The following is a 20,712-nucleotide window of genomic DNA, read 5'->3' on the forward strand; positions in this document are numbered from 1 at the left end:
CCTAGGATCCTTAGCATATGGTGCAGTACATTCACTGCCATGTGGACCCAACCCCACCTATCATGTGCACTGCAGCAGGATGCAATACTCTAAAGGTCTCTTGTAATCAATATTTCTCTCTTCTATAAAAATACGGTACACTCTTGCGTACTCTCGAAAAAAAACTCCAAATTACCATGGCTCGTCTCCTTGGAGAAGAAGCCCCTGGCATTTGTACAATCTAACAAAGAGCCACACGGCACCTAACCTCCCTGGCCCCCTCCCCAGCCGCCACCTTCCCCCTTCCCTTTGCCTTTATACTCGTCGAAGGAATTGAACTCCCTACCTCCGTCCTGCCTCGAGCAATCCCCCTCTCCCTCCTTGTGATCTCCGGGTTCCCGTCTCAGATTCCCAGGTTCGATCTTGACCCCCAGCTATCCCCACCTGCCTCTGCCGTCCTCGAATCCTTCGTCGCAGAGGCGCCGCTTTTACCTCTTCTTGCCGCGATTTGAGAAGAAGACTTTATTGATCCGAGCAAGTCTTCTTGGGCGGGAAGAAAGGTGAGATCTTGCAGAGGTTTGTTCTGTCGATCCTGTAAAAATAAAATAATTAACCTGCAACACCGCTTTATGATCCGTCGCCGTATCACCCATCTCTCTCACCCAGCTGCCAACCATCATCCGCGGTCGGCGCCTCGCCGCTGTACCTCCCGCACCGCCAACTCGTCGCCTCCCCCGTACCACCCCCCCTCTCCTGCAAGCCGCAGCCTCCGGCTTCTCTGTTCTATATTTCATAAATGGATGCGAAATCTGCCCAGTTAGACGACCGTGAGAGTTGGAGCTTGTGCAAAGGGGTGAAAGGCGACACCCTTACGTGTAGATTACTGGGCGAAAGCGATGTGCTTATGCACAATTTGTCCTCATGTACACCTTTGACCTTGCGTTTTAGCCTTTGGGGATTTTCCAGTGACCAAGCTCATATAGCTCCCAGTCTGGAATTTTTGTCACATAAGACCACCTACGTTTTCGTATAGACAGAAAAGACCATCTGTGATCCGTATTGACAAAAAAATCACCTATGCCGTGGCGGCAGGTTCGGCAGCCAACATGTGGCACCTGCCGCCACAGCCGACGGCTGCAGCTCGGTTGCAATAGAAATCCGGGTCTGCAACGGAACGGCGAAACGCTGGTGGACCCTGCTGCCACTCCTGATGGCTGCTGCTCGTTTTCCTGCTGCTCACGATAGCATGCATGTGAACGATTACAAGTGCTCCTTTCTGTCACTAGATGAATCGGCCGGTGTGCACGTCAAGTAGTAGTATAGCAATGTCTAGCCTAAGGTGATCATCATGCACGTACCAACACGACTTTGTAATGGTAGTGTTTAAGTGACTGCGTGCACTCTTTGTATCGCGACGTTTCATGGATATGTACTACGTAAGCCCCTTCTAAATTTGTTCGAGTGCAGGCGGGCAGGTGCATGCGGGTACTGCGAGGGGAATTTTTGTCAGATAAGGAGCTGCCGCCATCGGGAGGGGCGGCAGGGCCACCAGTGCGTCCTATTCCGCTGCAGACCGGAAATTTCTGTTGCAGCCGAGCTGCCGGCGGCGGCTGTGGCGGCAGCTCTTGCCGCCGCCCACTGTGGTGGTAGGTGCCACTTGTCGGCTGCCAGGTCTGCCGCCACGGCGTAAATGGTCTTTTTTGTCAGTACGGATCGCAGATGGTTCTTTCTGTCAATATGAAAGCGTACGTGGTCTTATCTGACAAAAAATCCCCAGCCTGTGGCGTGCACGAATTGCATAGTGCTGACAAGAGATGTAACTGGTTGGATCATGCTTGGATGATGCATTCATTTGATAATAATCTCAAGGAAAGCTTGCATCAATAAAACTGGAGTAAATATTTTCAAGCATTGTTTTGGGGGAAGTTGTCCCATGTCATTTTCTTGATCACCTCAATGGAGGTCTCACTGAAAAGGAGCATCATATTTTTTGATCAGCTCAATGGAGGTCTCACTGAAAAGGAACATCATATTTTTTTAGCAGCTCTTTGTTCAGTTTGTATGTCACTTGCTATCTGTTATTCCTTTATGAATGTTTTTTGGTTGATCTGCAGGAGCCATGATACCTGCTGTGAAGCTCTCTCCGGCCGCCTTCTCTGTCACCAATCAACGGTCTAAATCAGCTTTTGTTCCGTCGGTGTCCATTCTCAACATGAAAAAATTTGCGTCCTGCTCCCTTAGACCACTCTACCTCACACGGCTAGATGACCCACACACTTCCGAGCTGAAGCCTCGGAGGCAGCTGCTTGACTTCCGGTGTGCAGCTTCAGCGGCTGATGACAAGGAGTCAAAGGCTGAGGTGGTGCCAGCCAGCTCAGAAGCAGCACAAAAGTTGAAGATTTCAATCTATTTCGCGACTTGGTGGGCGCTTAATGTAATCTTTAACATCTATAACAAGAAGGTTCTCAATGCTTTCCCGTATCCCTGGCTCACCTCCACACTATCCCTCGCCTGCGGCTCAGCGATGATGCTCTTCTCATGGGTCACCTGCCTAGTTGAGGCCCCCAAGACTGACTTGGATTTCTGGAAAGCACTTTTCCCGGTGAGTTCGTTCGTTCTGTGGCAACTATTTTATCTGTTGATGGAAATCATGAATCGTATTTGTTGTTTGCATTGATGAAGGTTGCTGTGGCTCATACAATTGGACATGTTGCTGCCACAGTGAGCATGTCAAAGGTGGCAGTGTCATTCACACACATTATCAAGAGTGCTGAGCCTGCATTCAGTGTTTTGGTGTCAAGGTTCATTCTCGGAGAGTCATTTCCGATGCCTGTATATCTTTCTCTTCTCCCGATCATTGGTGGTTGTGGTCTAGCTGCTGCGACAGAGCTGAACTTTAATATGATTGGTGAGTATAATTAAGTAAAATCCTCCTAAGTTGTTTCTCTTGTATCCTCTCCCTATTGGTTGTCGAGAAATTGATGTGCCTTTTGCTTCTAACCATTATAGTCATGTTGTTCATAGATACAAAGAAGCAGTTTCTGTGAGTTAACTGAGGTGACAATTCTTAATTGGTTAAATAATCGACATTCCTAAGGTTTTTTGACATAAAACTGAAAAGACTTGCTAAATGATTATTTACTCTATCTGGATTCAAGTGAGCTTCAAGAACTATGTGCTTTAGATTTGAAACTTATGGAAATGAATAAACAGTAATCATACATATAATCTTTTATAACTTTGTGTAAATTAGGTGAATGGTTACATATAAACTGTGGCTAGTGCATTCTCCTTAACACAAGAAGATACAGCTTAAAACCTTTTTTTCGTGAAGTTTGACACCAGACAAAATAGAGGCTATAGCTGCATAGGCAACTTTGCAATTCTTGATTGGTCTTGCACTGGTTAGGGGAGGCAGCTATTCTGATGTACTCCTTCCATGATGCTAATAGCCTTATCCTCCCACCAGGATTTATGGGTGCCATGATATCGAACCTTGCATTTGTTTTCCGCAACATCTTTTCGAAGCGGGGCATGAAAGGGAAGTCTGTCAGTGGCATGAATTACTACGCTTGCCTTTCAATTATGTCCCTGGTCATACTCACACCATTTGCTATTGCTATGGAAGGCCCCCAAATGTGGGCCACTGGATGGCAAAAGGCTCTTGCAGATGTTGGCCCCAACGTTCTCTGGTAAGCAGGAAAAATCAAGAATTCACTTTTCTTCTACATTTATACCATGTGCTGTGATTTGTACTTAAATTTCATGTGGAAACTTGAAATGATCTCCATATTCACACCATTTAAAGACATACTTCAACATTTTTGATACATTTATAACTCACTAGCAGCACTGTTGCTTATAGCCTTTTAATTCTCTTGACATATTCTGTTGGGAGTCTTTGTCAACAATTCAACATGTTGTGTTGGAGGTGACCAGGATTTATGCGCATTTGTACCCGAACATATATCGCATACTACTTTTCTTTGCATTGACAGTTTTCTGATGTTGTAAATGTTCGCTCATGTAGGTGGATTGGTGCACAGAGCGTTTTCTACCACTTGTATAACCAGGTGTCCTACATGTCTTTGGACCAGATTTCTCCATTGACGTTTAGCATTGGCAATACAATGAAGCGCATATCAGTTATTGTTTCGTCAATCATTATCTTCCGTACACCTGTCCGCCCTGTAAATGCACTAGGAGCTGCCATTGCCATCTTTGGCACATTCCTGTACTCTCAGGTAAATTTGGTTGCTTTAAGATTTCCTTCTGATTGTCCTTCCCTTGTATCAACTGAAATAAACCTTTCTTTTGCTGGACTAGGACAGGTTAGAGCTCCGTGCATGTAGCATTTAATATTTTTCACCACTCAATCTTGTGCATACAATTATGTGGCTCTCCTATGACCATAGAGGTGTAGAGGTAGCTTAAATTATGAATATGCTACTTTCTCATCCTTGCTGTTGTTGTAATTCGAAATTATGATTGGTTGCTTTGAGGGGCAGGTGACATTTTATGAAAAACGTGACTAGATCATGAAGAGAAATCATCAAATGATTACGTCAATACATGCTCAAAATACACTCAAGGTAGTTTGGCAATGACTGGAAGTATTTACTTGTCTGTCAACAAAACGGGAAATAAGAAACCATAGAAATATATTCGAGTAATGAAGACTCGATAAACTTCCGTTCTGTTGATTCTTCTTCCTTCAGTGTTTACGCCTAACTTAAATATTGCATTTTTATCTTCATAGTTGACATTTTCTTAACTGCATTCTGATGTAGGCAAAGCAGTGAGGTTTATTCTATTGTTGAAGGTCAGGTTCATGGACGAAGAATGTCTGCAGAAATAGTACCAAGCACTGGGGCAAATTTTGCTTGTGCAAGTGTCTTGTAGATACAGGTTTAGGTTTTCATGCGAGAGGCGATAATAATGATGGACCATGTTGCTGTTTCCTTGTTATTTGTTAAATCACAAACTGAACTCCTGTGGCCATGAACTGTCGTTGTATCCTGAAATAAGAACTGCATGGAAATTCGTCTGACAGTTCCGTTGCTGGAAAGTAACGATAGCCCTCTGCTTAAAGGTTAATTATTGGCATGCTTTCTCTTGTGTTTCCAGCTTCCAGTTTGTTGTTTGCCAGGAGCCCTGCAGCAGGAAAGGTCTTGTGGTAAAGTTATACCCACAGGTTGTTTGAAGTTTTTGTAAATCTCTCGTCACTTTTGTAGTCCTCTGAATCGACAACTGATCTTTATATCACTTCCACCTCACGGTATGCCATGATCTTGGGTGAAGCAAATATGCAACTATGGAGAAGCTGGAAAAGATAGTTTCTTGTATGATAAGTATTAAATCTCCAAATTGTCCATAACCATGGACATGTCTATTCGAATTCTAACCTATAAGAGCATCTTCACTAGGCCCCCCAAGAAGCCCCCAGGACCATTTTTTAGTCGCCGGCAGTAAAAATATGTCCCAGCCATGTCCTCAGACTCTCGATTTTCGCCGGATTTTGCAAAAACTAGCACCGAGACTCATGCAGAACCCAGTACATTGGGGGGCGGAGAGAGAAAACTTTGCATGCACTTGGCCCATAGTCAGCCTTCCACTCTTTCTTTCCTCCCTTTTTCTTCGGGTCCCATCCACTTACACGCCCTCTCTTTTCGTTCTCTCCACCACATCTTCTTCGGGCCGCACACTGCTCCTTGCACCGGCCGGCGCAGCGCCCGGATCCACCTCCACCACCGCGCCCACCTTCTCGCGCCGCCGCGCCGCGAAGAAGTAGCCCAGCCCGCTGTGCCCCAGCAGGCCGTGCCGCTCCAGCAGCTCCCACGGCGGCGCCGCCGCGCTCGGGTCTGCCTCCACGGCAGCAGAACCCGCGCAGCTGCGGCCGCAGGAAGTGCAGCACCAGCTCATCCTCCGTCGGCTTGAACGACTCCATCCCTCCTCCAACACCGCCGCGGGAGGGCGCCGGAGTAGGGAGCGCGCGGCCAAGAGCGCGAGCGGGCGGCACGGCCATGGGCGCGAGCGGGCGCGGGGCCACGGACGCGAGCAACAGGGCGCGGGCGTGAGCAGCGGCGGCCATAGCGGGCGGGGGCAGCAGCGGCCAGCGGAGACATCGAGAACGCGCTGCTGAAAGGACGGGGCGGTTTAAGGGTGGACACGGCTGAAAAGATTTTCATCCCCGAGAAATCTTCGCCGGCAGCCCCCCAGGCGACGAAAAAAAATGTTTCCTGAGGGCTCAACGGCTGGATGCTAGCCGATCCTCGTCCACGGAGCTCCTCCCGTGCGCATCGTTAGTGGCCATCGGATGGGCTTTGGTCGCCTCCCTCCCACACCCTTCCTCCTCCTTCCTTCCTCGGTCGTCAGCCGCCACAGCCGCCGCACTCCTCCTCCATCTCTTTCCTCCTGCATCCTCCCGCGTGGGACGCCGCCAGGCTCCTCCCTCTCTCCTCCCAGCCTGACTCAGGCGGATCCATGAGTAGCAGAGAGGAGGAAGGGAGGTAGAGGAACGACGGGGAAGGGGATGGGTAGGAGCTTCATGCCCTGAATCCAGTCGCCCCGGGCCGTGCCTACATGAGCAGCGCCGCGGCTCGATGCTTCCCCGCCCGACGAGGACGGAAAGCTAGGTGTTGACAATGGCAGCCCCAGGCCATCCGATCTGTCACCGCCGCCGTTCTTTTGGTCGAGGCCGCCGTCGTCCACGTGCTCCTCACCCCCACGGCTGGACGCTGGCGAGGCCAGCCGCCCCTCCAAGCGCGGGTACTTCCCCACTCCTTTCCGTGCTCTCTCTCTTCCCCTGATATCTCTCTCTCTTGTACAGGGAAGCAAATTTATTCAATTCTCAGTCTAGATTTAATGAAGAAAACTGCGGTTCATACAACGCCAATGGATATGGATCCATCTTGCTGCGCTGGATGAAGGGCTGGATATGGATCCATCTTGCTGATTTGGAAGAAAACTGCAGTTCATACAATGATAATTATGGATATGGATCCATCTAATACAGTTCTTCACAAAGCCCAAGAATCGCAAGGTCTTGTACATGTAACAATGCAGGCCTAGAATTAGTCATGTATCCAAATTGTTCAGTTCCAGTTCAGTTATGAGCTAACAAGATCACCTTAATGTGCAAGGTTCAATTGCTTTCGGGGTCGTACTTTTCCTGGTCCTTATTGGCTGGCCTGTCTTCGGCATGATGGCGGAGTCGTATGGCTTTGCCCTGCTATTCTGCTTATCCTCTATTGTGCATTAATATGATCATCTGATGTCTGTTTTTCAGTGTGCATTAAGAAACGGTAGAAACTTTTGGGGCATTGTATCTGACTGGTACTGAATTTCCTCACAGCAGCTTCTGGCCTGCTGCTGTTGTTTACCTGCAAAAAGAACCCCACCATCGGTTGGATTTTCCAGCACCCTTATGTGATATCAGTAAGATCATACTTGGGGCTTTGCTGTTGCTGAGCTTCCTAAATTTTCTTCGAGTCCAACCCAGTCTGGTCGCCACTTTATTTACATGGTCTTGTTCTTGCGAGGGATTGTTTTTATCAAGATTGATGAACTATATGACTGGATCCCAGCCCCCATTGTTCTTACTGCTGTTACCTACTTCTGTAATTAACCTTTACTGAGTACTGTTAGGTCTTTAGCATAACACTCTAAATATTTAAGCTAATAAGGATACCATTAGATGACTGACCCTGTAATTAACCTTATTCAGTTTATGAACATATATGTACGCTACAGAGCATGAAATTGGGAAAATACAAATATGATTGGTGGTTGGTTCACCATTTAAAAATTTGATCCACCAATTGTGTCTCAGTGATTTCTACTTGGGCTAAAACCACGCCAATAATTTTGGAACGAGGGAGTACTTATTTGTTGTTGTGTATTTGATGGTTTGATAAAAATATCATGAAGGTTAAATCGGGCGTGGTTTTGATATATTTTTGTTACAAGATATTACATCGGCTTTCTGGTTTGGAAATACTTATAATCGTTTTCTTCTAACTGCATGTGAGCCCACACTTTTGCAGACTACTTAGGATAGAGATGATATGAATGTGTGCAACAAAATTCTTTACTCGGGAATGGCTTGGTAGGTCTCTCGACTATTCGGTTTCATCCATAGGATTAAAATTTCTTCAACTTGCTCTCCTCCCACCTTCAATTTCTTTAAAATCGTTGTATTGACAAGTAGAAACAGTAGCTTGTTTGAATTATGTAAAGTTCATCCATGTAACAGTTGCCTCTTAAAGACTGCTGACAAAGTGCAAATTTGATATAATTTTGCTGATGACGCAAATTGATCGTACACTGAAACCGAAGCCTTTGGAAATTGAAACACAAACCTTACTTAAGAGCAGGCAGAGGCGCAGAGCCAACGGCATGCTCTTGGATCAATATTCTACAGGTTAAACAACATTCATATGTTCTAGCATCTTTAGATTTACATTTTCTTTTTAACAGTCTAATTACTCCATGTAAAAACTGCATCCATTTTGGTATGTGATACTGCAATTAAGAAAGTAGCCTTTACGGTCTAGCTTCAGCATCTGTAAATCATGAATATGTACATACTACATAAAAATGGAGCATCCTTACTCGATTGCGTTCTTCTGTTTTACAGGTGATGTTGTTGCCTGCTCTTCTAAACTGCCGCTTGTTTATTGTTTGCTGTTTTGCGTATCAAGGTTTGTGCTTTCTCTTTAAGCTATATTTTCTTTTGATTATTGTTTTTGTCTGTAGTTTTTTTCCTTCTCTATGGCAATGTATTTGGATCATGTTTCTCTGTGAAGCTTAGCATATTGGTTGTCTGGCTTAATCTTTTTACTAGCAGGAGGGTAACTACTGGAAGCAGTTGGCAAGACAAGCAGTCAATGGATCTCAAAGCGTTGATCCTGAAGGAAGGTAACTACTCAAAGGTATGCACATATTCATGTTGGAGAAGTTAAGTTTGCAAGGATCTGCTGTTGGAGGGCATGGTATGTGCTCTCAAGAAGTTCTTTATGATCCAGTGACATCTTTTGGCCTATTGAGGAACTGGACATGATTTATATAGCGAAGTTAAGTGTATGGATGACAACTTCCTCTCATACCTCTTTTGGCCTATTGAGGAGCTGGACATGATTTATATAGCGAAGTTAAGTGTATGGATGACAACTTCCTCTCATACATGTTATCTGTATATTTTATATACATGGCTTTTGTGTTCTGTCATGTGTGTTCCCGCGGCAGACTTTTGTAGGAAATTCACCATGGGAATTTAAATAATGGTTCCCTGCCCATCAGTTTACTTTCTTGCATTTTATAGGCCACACTTTTCCTATTTTGTTAAAGAAGTGAACTCATTCCTAAACTTCCACCGTATATACATCAACACTGGGATACTGTACCAACCCAGCAATACTAAAAAACTATGAATTGTGTGTCAGTGTAGTACTATATCCCACTGATGATGCTTCTCTGTAACACATTTATCTATTTGGTTGCATGCCTTGAAGGAGTAGTATATTGAGCACCCTGAGATAATCATCGAGAAGTTTGGTGGAATTTTAAATGATTTATTAAGCGACCTTTTATGATTGACCATTGTACGAGAGCATGTTTTAGTACTACTTGAGCGAGTTAGAATGTATATATTTTCAACTAAGACCAATTTTTTCAAAAGGCAAAATAATTTCTGCATGATCACATATCATGATTATCTCCATGAAGAATGCTTTAGACAGTACAATAATGAAAATAAGCATTTTTGGCCTTCGAAACATATACTGTTGTTGGGACATCTGATTGGACCTTTCTATGTAGAAAATGAGAAGTGCTAAGTTTACAGAAACCTGCACTTCATATTTCTTACATGCGTGATTTATCATCTACGATCCTCTTTTATATTGCTTACTTGCGTGATTTGTCTGATTGCCAGTAGAAATATTTATGTGCATGTCAGTTTGCTAACTTAATACCTTCCATCTTATACATCGATAATGCTTTGAAGACACCGACAAGAATAACTAAATTAAATTGTGCCTGAACATGTCAATTGCAATGACAGGTTCTCACCTTTCAACGAAGGATCTCATTTTAAATCCTAATTTTGGATGTCTAGGTGGTTGGCTGATGGAGAGTGTTGCACTGCTGCTTATTTAATGATCAGTAGTGCAGCTCACGATTTGATTTAATTAGCGTTTTCGTAGTGAAAATATGAAGACAAATTTTCTAAACAACTTTAGGATATCTTCGAAAGAATGGGCTAGATTTTGGTCCTATTATATTTTCTCAATTCCTATGTCATCTCTCACATGGCTATGTGGTCTCCCCGGTTTTGTCTTTACATTATATCTATGTTGTACTACTGCTACCTCCCGCGCTACAGAAAGTATTTTTTATATCAGCTTTGCTCTCGTGTGTGCAAGGATTCCATTCAGGTATGAAAAACACCACCCCTCATGAAGTTACTTCTTTTCAGAGAGAGAATGATCATTGGTTTTTATATGGATTCAGTGCACATAAATAATTAGCTCGTATTTTAAGTTTGGTTTTAGAATTAGCTTTCCAGTTCTGTACCTGTTTTCCTCGCTGATGATGGATTTCTTCTTCTAAGATGAATTCATAACTTTAGCACCAAATATGAGGTTATTTGGACAAAGAGAAGCTTCCTTCCTCTTTGCTATTTTCTCTCTTTAGTGTTGCTTTTTTTTTAGAACACTCTTTAGTGTTGCTTTGATGTTCCTTTGTCACTGTTTGATATTCTGCCTTGTGTGGCCTCTGTCTTGGTTTACAGCTCCATATGGCTACCTATGTATATATACGTAGGTTTTGTTTGAACTGTACTCAAACCATGCAGATGTTTCCATATTCTTGCCTTCATCTTTTTAACTCGTGACATTGTTAGATAGTTGAATATCATTGGCCTCTGTCGCATTCTATTTTTGCAGTTTGAAATGAGTATTGGTCCATTGATATTAAACTTCACAATAGGTGGTGGCATCTCCAGGAAAAAGTAGTGACAGATATGCTGGACATTTCTTTTCTGCTGTCCTCAACACATTTTTTTAGTAACGGAGAGGATTGCTCACCTTTGGTGCTGCAGGCGTTCAAGACCTAGCAGGGCTGGGCCAACCGGCCCTTCGTGTTTGAAGATCCCTGACACCCCATGCTACCAGCCGGGCATCTTCTTCCTGAGCCATGTCCGGAACCAGACCAGCAGGGGCACCATGAGCGAGTACTCAAGGCATGTCGTCAGGTCGGAGGGGTACAACCAGGCCAGCTGCCGTGTGTGTCCACGGTTCATACAGTCAAGGTGTTCGCTCATCTCCCAAGATGAGCCAGAACGAGCATTACAAGATGAACCCCCCATATTTTCCATTCCTTGATAAATGGTCTATAGGTGCACTTCTCCTATTTGGGTTCAGAAGATCACAGTCTATAGGTGCTTGCTGAATTCTAACCCTGTGCAATCACAAAGCATTTTATCTTAGCCACTGGTAAAAATAAATAAACCCCAAAACAAGGAGGCAGCAGGAAAACTAAGAGAACGAAACATATAATTTCTTATCCATCTACTCTTGTGCAAGCAATTATGTTGGAGTAGGCTGAATCCTTTCCATACATGAATACTCTACTCAGCTAAACGATCAACTATTCCAAAAACAAATGAATTACAGATGCAATTTCCTTTCTCTGAAAGATGGCTTAAACAGAACAGGGTCACTGCAATTCAAGCACGGATATGTTTGTTCGGTTATTTTGAAACAAAATAAACACGCCAATTTACACCACGACAAGGCTGATTTTTGAAGGTTACTACCAGGTAGTCAATAAAAACCGTGAACCAGCAACATATGAATCCTAAAGCAATAAAAAAATGCAGATGAACTTTCTCCGAGCAGTTGGTTTCACACTAGTGCTACTTTCTCACACTAGAACATGCATCAATAAGGTATGGTTAACACAAAGATAGTTCATGGTACAGTAGGGATGGCTTTTTCATTCATCTTCCACATATGAGTAATATTTTTTTTAACGGTCACCGAGGGGGAGAGAATCCCCACCTGAATATATTGGTCAAAAAGCTGCCAAAGCCAAGAGTCGCCCCTTAAACTTTGGCTGATCCAATTTATAAGGGAAATTGGATCAAAAACCTAAACAAGTTGACCCCGTTTATGAGGGAAACCGGGCCGAAAACCGTACAGGTAACAAGGTTACCGAAGAAGAGAGAAAAAAATTGACGCCCAGGAGAAGGCACGACCTAGCTAGCAAGCAGAAAGACCAACACCACGAGAGACACAAGTAGATGTGGGGTGTTGTTGAGGGGTCAGCGTGTGTACCAAGCCTCACGGCACAATAGATGATCATCCATGACCAACGAGTGCCAAACCATAACACGAACCTTGACTGGGAGATCCGCCACGAGCGGTCGAGACGATTAGCAGGTTGGGGAGGCATCATTGCGTCGTCATTGAGCAAAGGTGAACCAAGACAACACCAAGAGCCCGAAGCTCGCCGCAGCACAACGACAACCATGGGAGGGTCTTGAGCATGCAGAGCAACAGTACAGAGACCACGCGAAGGACAGCCGAAGAGAAATCACATGAAGAACACACCAATCATGGATGACACACTAAATGATGGGCATGGGCGGATGGATGGTGGCGAAGGGCTTGACGAGGAGGCAATGTTGGCGACGGTATGGGGAGGATATGCGGAGACGAGTGGATTGAAGCAAAAAGGAAAGGTCGCACAGAGTGCAGAGAAGTTCACCATACGGACGTGAAGTTGCAAACCGCGCCGTCGACATGGAGGAGAGCCCAAACCAAGCAGGTATAGCTCAAAGACCACGCCTCCAGGAAGGAAAGCGACACCGGATTGGCGCCGCCGTGGTCAGCTAACACATGGGTCAGCAGGGATTTCTCCCAAAGCTAGTACCAGATCAAGGCCGACGTCGTCAGAGCAGCTCCGACAGCTGAAGCAATGCAAAATGACGACTGACGGGCCACCATCCATAGGGGTCGAAGAAGAGGCAGGCGTGGGGTGATGGAGAGTCGAGGAGCCGGCAGGGGGGTGGGGTAGCACGCAATGGAGCGCAGGGGCGAAGAAGGCCAGGTCGGACACTGCAGATGGCAGATCCGATGCACGCATGCTTGGTCGTCGATGCAGGCCCCAGCAGATTTCACCTTCGACTCATGCTAATTGAAGTTGTGGCTACATGTTCCAAGTCCACAGATATATGCATTGGATTACTTGGAGGCACATAATTCTCTTCCGCCTCTCTATCAAATTGTAGCCTCATATGCTTCAGTCAACAACGCTGTGCCGCCCATCATTCTCAGAAATTTAGAGATATCCCATTCAAAACTTGATGCGGAGCATCCTTTCTCCATCCCCATGGACTCTACACCAACACATCAAGCCCCACATGGACCTATCACAAGAGCGAGAGCACATGCTTTGGAAAACGAGGTGAACTCCTTCCTACTTGACTTGCATACGGATACGAATGGGACTTGGTTGCTACCTCACCAAGATATGCTATGTCTCATTAGGTACAAAGAGGAACACCACCATGAGGCTCAGGAGCATCCCCAAGGAGAAGGAGGACCACCCAAGGCCACGCGAACCAAGACGGAGCACAACAGCAGCAACACTGGAAGTCCCAGGTGACCCCGTGCGCACGGCCCCCCGAGACCCCGTGCACACAGAATGCCCAGGAAGTTGGCGCTGGAGCACCCCGTGCGCACGGGCGTGTACCGTGCCCATGGGACCCCCATGCACACGGGCCCAACTTACCCCGTGCGCATGGGCCTCCCAGGATGGCTGGCTGAGATTGCATTTCGCCCTCCTCTTCATCTCCTTCGACCCCAAGGCTATATAAGTCGTACCTAGAACCATGTTTAGGGTAAGCAAAGTATATGTGAGACATTTGTGAGCTTTGCTCCTTGTATCCCCTCCTCTTGGAGATCTAGACCCCTTTTGGGAAGAATCCTTGGGATTATCAAGCCCTCCTCTTGGAGAAGATCAAGATCAAGACCTCACCTAGTGGGAAGAACTTACCTAGTGCTATTTTCCTTGAATTGTTCATGTAATCTTGTGGATCTCATGTGTGATACTCTAGTGGATGTGATATTTGGGTTTGTTTGAGTGTTTTGTGTCTTGTGCTCTTGAGTGTTCTTCCTCTTTCCCCCCTCCAAGTGTGAAAAGATCCCCTATAGGGTTTTGCCCTACAACATCTTGGTATCATGAGCAAGGTTGATTCACATCTTGGAGTCCCATCCCCCCACTTGCTAGCTTGATTTTGTTGTTTTTCGTCCAAATTCGAAAATCTCCACCAAAAATAGCCCCAAAAAATTTTCTTGCAATTTGTTGGATCTTGTGAGATTTGGTTGTTTTCGTCCACGAATTTGGTGTTTGGTAAGTGGATCTACCCAGCTTCCTACTTCCCCGCCTTTCCTTCCTTCAAAATTGGCCAAAAACTTGGAGATTCCCACGGATCAGGAGCAATTCATCCGCTCGCAGAGCACCCCGTGCGCACGGGCCATCGGGACCCTGTGCACACGGGCCTCACTTACCCCGTGCGCACGGACCCTCCAGAAACTTTCGGCCATTCCTGTTTTGCATAGTTTTGATTCCAAACCACCACTCGTGTTCTTCCGCACTATTTCTCGTGGTTGTTTGAGTTTCGGGCTGCGGTTTCTCGTGTGTCCTAAGGTGTTTCGGCTACTTAGGCGCATTTGGACATCATCATCACCGCTTCTCAACCATCGACTCGGACTACACACTGGCTTCGACAAATTCATCTCCATCCCAACCGTAAGCAAGGACGGTAAACTCGACGACACTCACCTTTGCTTTTGCATTGATAACCCGAGCCTTTTGCATCACTTACCCATCAAGACTAGCAAGTTGAGTATTGCCGGGCCACGCTCTTGTGCACCATAGTGATCGTGTTATCATCGTTGTGCATTAAGTCTCTCCCGTGCATATCTTACAATACTTGTCTCATATCATCCTTGGCTCGAGCATCAAGCATAGAAAAAAAGCTTTTAAGCAAAAGAGGAGACACGTAGAGCTTGTAAGCAATAGCATTGAGCCTTGTTGCATAGTCACATCATCTTGGTCACCACATACATAGCATAGTTGGGATTGAAGACGACACGTTTCTCTCTTAGGTTGGTGCACAAGCGTATCTTGCCCATTTGAGCAATCGAGCTAGCGTCTCTCTAGTATTTGCACAACAAGAGCATTTTCTGTGGTTGCATATTTGAGCTCACCCCTTGGTTGTGCGGATCCCATCTATCTTCCGTTGGTGTGTTCCTAGTGATACCCTTGGGTTTGATCTATTTGCTTTACTTGCATCTTTGTGAACCTTCTCAACCTTATTGATATCTTGTCTAACATTTGCTTGAAATTTTTTACCACCCTCCTAATCGAGCTACTCCATAAGCCTTCTACCTGTAGGTGTGAGAAACAAACCCGGTTCCAATTCTACTATTGTGGCATTACATTGAGTGACACTTGTTACATCCTCAATCCTCGGAAAAGGTAACTTCGGTATTGTTCTCTCATTTTCCTACTCACCCCACTTGGATATGATGGATAGGCCAACTTCGTTAGCAAACCTACTTCTCGAGGAGCAAGAAGGTGATCACGACTACGTCACCAAGAACCACTTCTTCATCGTGCAATGTGCTCTACATCAAGAGAGCGAAGCGTTGGGTGAACGCTTGGAGAAACTTGCCTCCGACCTTCGTCAATTGGAAACACGGAACCGCGACTACATTGACGAAAAGTTCAATTCACAAATGGAGGAACTCCGCAACCTGATCGTGCGACGCCCGTCTTCCTCATCCTCGTCATCAAGACAGCTCCACTCAAGCCGTCGATCAAGTCAGCAATCTCTAGACTCCTCCTCCTATGAAACAAGTCCTCCCCGAGCTCGAGTCCCTCGTCATGAAGATCCTCAAGATCGCCAACCTCCATAAAATCCATTCCATGGCAATGGCTTACAAGATCGAATCCGAACTCGTGAAGGGTCGTGACAACAAGCGCAAGAACCAAAGGACAAAGAGCAAGTACCTCGTCAAGAGACTCAAGATGATGACGCCATCCATCAAGCACAAGCACTCGAGGCACAACGCGCACTCCGCGAGTCCACTCGAGCCGTTGCGGAGCGCAACCGCCAAGTGCGAGAACAAGAGGAAGCTCTTCGTCGGGAGATCCAAGAAGAAGTCGCGCATTGTGAAGAACAACAAGAAAGGCGCAACCAAGCGCATATTCCTCGTCCTCCTCCACGACAAGAGCGACACCAAGTGGAATAAGTGCTTCATGACCCTCCTCCGCGCCAAGAGCGACAACATGACGAACGAGCATTCGAGGACCTCCCTCCACGACAAGGGCAACATCACACCCGCCACTATGATGAAGAACTACGCTACGGCAAGCTCAAGTTCACCATGCCCAAGTTCTCCGGAAGCAACGACCCGAAGAGTATCTCTCATGGGCCTTAAAGGTGGACAAGATATTCCTTCTTCACAACTACGACGAGCAAAGGAAGATCGCCATGGCCTCACTCGAGTTCCAAGACTACGTCCTCATTTGGTGGGAACAAGTGATCGACCGACGACAAGCACGTGGAGAACCACCAATAACAACTTGGATGGAGATGAAGGATGTCATGAGAGCTTGCTTCGTGCCTACACACTACACCCACGATCTCTTCAAGAAGTTGCAACTCCTCAAGCAAGGCACAGATACGGTGGAAGAATACTACCAAGAGATGGAGATCGCCATGATACGAGCCAATGTCAAGGAAGACGACGAGCAACCAATGGCCCGCTTCTTTAACGGCCTCAACCACCCCATCAAGCGGATTGTCGACTTCCAACCATACTCAAACCTTCTCAAGCTAGTTCACCAAGCGACCAAGGCCGAGCGACAAGTGCAAGATGACTTCAAATACGCCAAGTACTCGTCCAAGACTTTCGGCTCCTACTCTCAAGCTCCCGCGACTTCGGCAACTCCTACCTCAACTAGAACATCACCAAGTACCGGCGACAAGTCAAATTCCAAGCAAGCAACGCCTTCCTCGACTCACTCTCCGGCAAGCAACCACAAGTCCAAGAATCCATCATCTTTGGTGCCACCAAACGACCCCGTCAAGACAAGTTCTTTCAAGGGTTTCACATGTGGAGGCCGAGGACACAAGTCCTTCGAATGCACCAACAAGCGGACAATGATTTTCAACGATGATGGCACATACGACTCGATGAGCGAAGAAGAAATGGAAGCCCTTGAGCACGTCGCAATGCACCGTCGCGTGAACGAAGATGAAGATGATCAAGTGTTTTGTGACAACGATTCAAGTCCCTCTCTCGTGGTCTCCAAGGTCATGACGCTCCAACACCATCAAGATGAAGACCAACGATGCCACATCTTCCACACCAAGGCCGGCATCAATGGGCGTTCCGTGAAGGTCATAATCGACGGAGGAAGTTGTCACAACTTGGCAAGCGACGAGCCATGTTCCAAGCTGCAATTGGTCAAGAAGAAGCACCCTCATCCCTACAAGGTGCAATGGCTAAGCGACTCCGGCACTATTCAAGTGGAGCATACGGTACAAGTTTCATTCAAGATCGGCGCCTACGAGGACACCTTGGAGTGTGACGTCGTACCTATGTCCGTGTGCCATCTTCTCTTAGGTCGACCTTGGCAATTTGACCGCGGAGTCACCCACAATGGAATAACAAACCACTATAGCTTCAAGATGAAAGGCAAGGAATATGTACTTCGACCTATGTCACCAAGCCAAGTAATCGCCGACAAGCAAGATTCCACCCACCGTAGAGAGCCTAATGAGAGAGTGAACCACCAAAAACAAAGTGAGAGCCACAAGCCAAAATTGAGCGCCTCTTCGCCAAGAGAGAACAACTTAGTCCTCCTAGCCACAAAAAGAGAGATGAGAGACATATGTGAGAACCCATCGAGTGTCATCCACTTTGTCCTCCTATGCAAAGATTGAAGGAAATATTCCATAGAGGCAATAATAAAGTTATTATTTATTTCCTTATATCATGATAAATGTTTATTATTCATGCTAGAATTGTATTAACCGGAAACATAATACATGTGTGAATACATAGACAAACATAGTGTCACTAGTATGCCTCTACTTGACTAGCTCATTGATCAAAGATGGTTATGTTTCCTAACCATAGACATGAGTTGTCATTTGATTAACGGGATCACATCATTAGGAGAATGATGTGATTGACTTGACCCTTTTCGTTAGCTTAGCACTTGATCGTTTAGTTTGTTGCTATTGCTTTCTTCATGACTTATACATGTTCCTATGACTATGAGATTATGCAACTCCCATTTACCAGAGGAACACTTTGTGTGCTACCAAATGTCACAACGTAACTGGGTGATTATAAAGGTGCTCTACAGGTGTCTCCGAAGGTACTTGTTGGGTTGGCGTATTTCGAGATTAGGATTTGTCACTCCGATTGTCGGAGAGGTATCTCTGCGCCCTCTCGGTAATGCACATCACATAAGCCTTGCAAGCATTGCAACAAATAAGTTAGTTGCGGGATGATGTATTATGGAACGAGTAAAGAGACTTGCCGGTAACGATATTGAACTAGGTATTGAGATACCGACGATCAAATCTCGGGCAAGTAACATACCGATGACAAAAGGAACAACGTATGTTGTTATGCGGTCTGACCAATAAAAGATCTTCGTAGAATATGTGGGAGCCAATATGAGCATCCAGGTTTCGCTATTGGTTATTGACCGGAGACGTGTCTCGGTCATGTCTACATTGTTCTCGAACCCGTAGGGTCCACATGCTTAACGTTATGATGACAGTTTCATTATGAGTTTATATATTTTGATGTATCGAAGGTTGTTCGGAGTCCCAGATATGATCACGTACATGACGAGGAGTCTCAAAATGGTCGAGACATAAAGATCGATATATTGGACGGCTATATTTGGACACCGGAAGTGTTTCGGGTGATTTCGGAGAAAACCGGAGTGCCGGAAGGGTTACCGGAACCCCCCGGGGAAGTATTGTGCCTTAGTGGGCCTGAAGGGAGAGAGAGGGCAGCAGCCTAGGAGGTGGCGTGCCCCCTCCCATGGGGAGTCCGAATTGGACTAGGGGAGGGGGGCGCAACCCCTCTTTCCCTCTCCCTCTCCCTCTCTTTCCTTCCCCCTTCCCTCTTCCTAGTTGGACTAGGAAAGGGGAGTCCTACTCCTACTAGGAGGAGGACTCCCCCCTCCTTGGTGCGCCTCAAGGGCCGGCCGGCCTTCCCCCTTGCTCCTTTATATACAGGGGCAGGGGGGCACCTCTAGACACACAAGTTGATCTTCGTGACCGTTCTCTTAACCGTGTGCGGTGCCCCCCTCCACCATAATCCTCGATAATATTGTAGCGGTGCTTAGGCGAAGCCCTGCGACAGTAGAACATCAAGATCATCACCATGCCGTCGTGCTGACGGAACTCTTCCCCGACACTTTGCTGGATCGGAGTCCGGGGATCGTCATCGAGCTGAACGTGTGCTAGAACTCGGAGGTGCCGTAGTTTCAGTGCTTGATTGATCGGGCCGTGAAGACGTACGACTACATCAACCGCGTTGTGCTAACGCTTCCGCTTCCGGTCTACGAGGGTACGTAGACAACACTCCCCCCTCTCGTTGCTATACATCACCATGATCTTGCGTGTGCGTAGGAATTTTTTTAAAATTACTACGTTCCCCAACAGTGGTATAAGAGCCAAGTTACGATCTTGGGACCTATGGGTTATGGGCCATATAAGTCATACTGCTTACCAGCATGTCATACTTTGGTTCGGCGGTATTGTTGGCTGAAGCGGCCCGGACCGACATTACGCGTACGCTTACGCGAGACTGGTTCTACCAACGTGCTTTGCACACAGGTGGCTGGCGGGTGTCAGTTTCTCCAACTTTAGTTGAACCAAGTGTGGCTACGCCCGTTCCTTGCGAAGGTTAAAACAACACCAACTTGACAAACTATCATTGTGGTTTTGATGCGTAGGTAAGAACGGTTCTTGCTAAGCCCGTAGCAGCCACGTAAAACTTGCAACAACAAAGTAGAGGACGTCTAACTTGTTTTTGCAGGGCATGTTGTGATGTGATATGTTCAAGACATGATGCTAAATTTTATTGTATGAGATGATCATGTTTTGTAACCGAGTTATCGGCAACTGGCAGGAGCCATATGGTTGTCGCTTTATTGTATGCAATGCAATTGCGCTGTAATGCTTTACTTTATCACTAAGCGGTAGCGATAGTCGTGGAAGCATAAGATTGGCGAGACGACAACGATGCTACGATGGTGATCAAGGTGTCGCGCCGGTGACGATGGTGATCATGACGGTGTTTCGAAGATGGAGATCACAAGCACAAGATGATGATGACCATATCATATCACTTATATTGATTGCATGTGATGTTTATCTTTTATGCATCTTATCTTGCTTTGATTGACGGTAGCATTATAAGATGATCCCTCACTAAATTATCAAAGTATAAGTGTTCTCCCTGAGTATGCACCGTTGCAAAAGTTCTTCGTGCTGAGACACCACGTGATGATCGGGTGTGATAGGCTCTACGTTCAAATACAACGGGTGCAAAACAGTTGCACACGCGGAATACTCAGGTTTAACTTGACGAGCCTAGCATATAACAGATATGGCCTTGGAAC

The 20,712-nt window shown here is 46.1% G+C and overlaps 2 protein-coding genes across 5 annotated transcripts; both read left to right on the plus strand.

The window, feature by feature from the left end:
• Nucleotides 1-214: 214 nt before the first annotated feature.
• On the plus strand, nt 215-5,031 carry LOC125525894 (glucose-6-phosphate/phosphate translocator 2, chloroplastic). 4 transcript variants are annotated; one of them, XM_087536128.1, is made up of 7 exons: nt 215-539; nt 1,447-1,724; nt 2,094-2,581; nt 2,662-2,887; nt 3,449-3,671; nt 4,010-4,223; nt 4,770-5,031. In XM_087536128.1, the coding sequence occupies exons 3-7, from the start codon at nt 2,099-2,101 to the stop codon at nt 4,779-4,781; spliced, it is 1,158 nt and encodes a 385-aa protein (XP_087392254.1). In that variant the 5' UTR covers nt 215-539; nt 1,447-1,724; nt 2,094-2,098; the 3' UTR covers nt 4,782-5,031. The 4 variants fall into 4 exon arrangements, with proteins under 4 accessions (XP_087392254.1, XP_087392255.1, XP_048546858.2 ...); XM_087536129.1 differs by having other exon boundaries at nt 1,447-1,625; XM_048690901.2 differs by lacking the exon at nt 1,447-1,724 and having other exon boundaries at nt 215-555.
• A 1,107-nt stretch (nt 5,032-6,138) lies between these two features.
• On the plus strand, nt 6,139-11,467 carry LOC147959589 (uncharacterized). The gene is made up of 3 exons (XM_087536130.1): nt 6,139-8,401; nt 8,618-8,681; nt 8,828-11,467. The coding sequence occupies exons 1-3, from the start codon at nt 8,284-8,286 to the stop codon at nt 8,940-8,942; spliced, it is 297 nt and encodes a 98-aa protein (XP_087392256.1). The 5' UTR covers nt 6,139-8,283; the 3' UTR covers nt 8,943-11,467.
• Nucleotides 11,468-20,712: the final 9,245 nt, after the last annotated feature.

Source organism: Triticum urartu, chromosome 7A (genome assembly GCF_056163025.1).
Source record: "Triticum urartu cultivar PI428250 chromosome 7A, HENAU_Tu73, whole genome shotgun sequence".
Taxonomy (NCBI): Eukaryota; Viridiplantae; Streptophyta; class Magnoliopsida; order Poales; family Poaceae; genus Triticum; species Triticum urartu.

Coding starts and splice junctions, on each gene's coding strand:
- LOC147959589 (XM_087536130.1), top strand. CDS start 8,284: ATGACGCAAATTGATCGTACACTGAAACCGAAGCCTTTGGAAATTGAA. Junction 8,402..8,617: donor CTTGGATCAATATTCTACAG/GTTAAACAACAT, acceptor TCTGTTTTACAG/GTGATGTTGTTGCCTGCTCT. Junction 8,682..8,827: donor TTGCTGTTTTGCGTATCAAG/GTTTGTGCTTTC, acceptor TTTTACTAGCAG/GAGGGTAACTACTGGAAGCA.
- LOC125525894 (XM_048690901.2), top strand. CDS start 2,099: ATGATACCTGCTGTGAAGCTCTCTCCGGCCGCCTTCTCTGTCACCAAT. Junction 2,582..2,661: donor TCTGGAAAGCACTTTTCCCG/GTGAGTTCGTTC, acceptor GCATTGATGAAG/GTTGCTGTGGCTCATACAAT. Junction 3,672..4,009: donor GTTGGCCCCAACGTTCTCTG/GTAAGCAGGAAA, acceptor TCGCTCATGTAG/GTGGATTGGTGCACAGAGCG.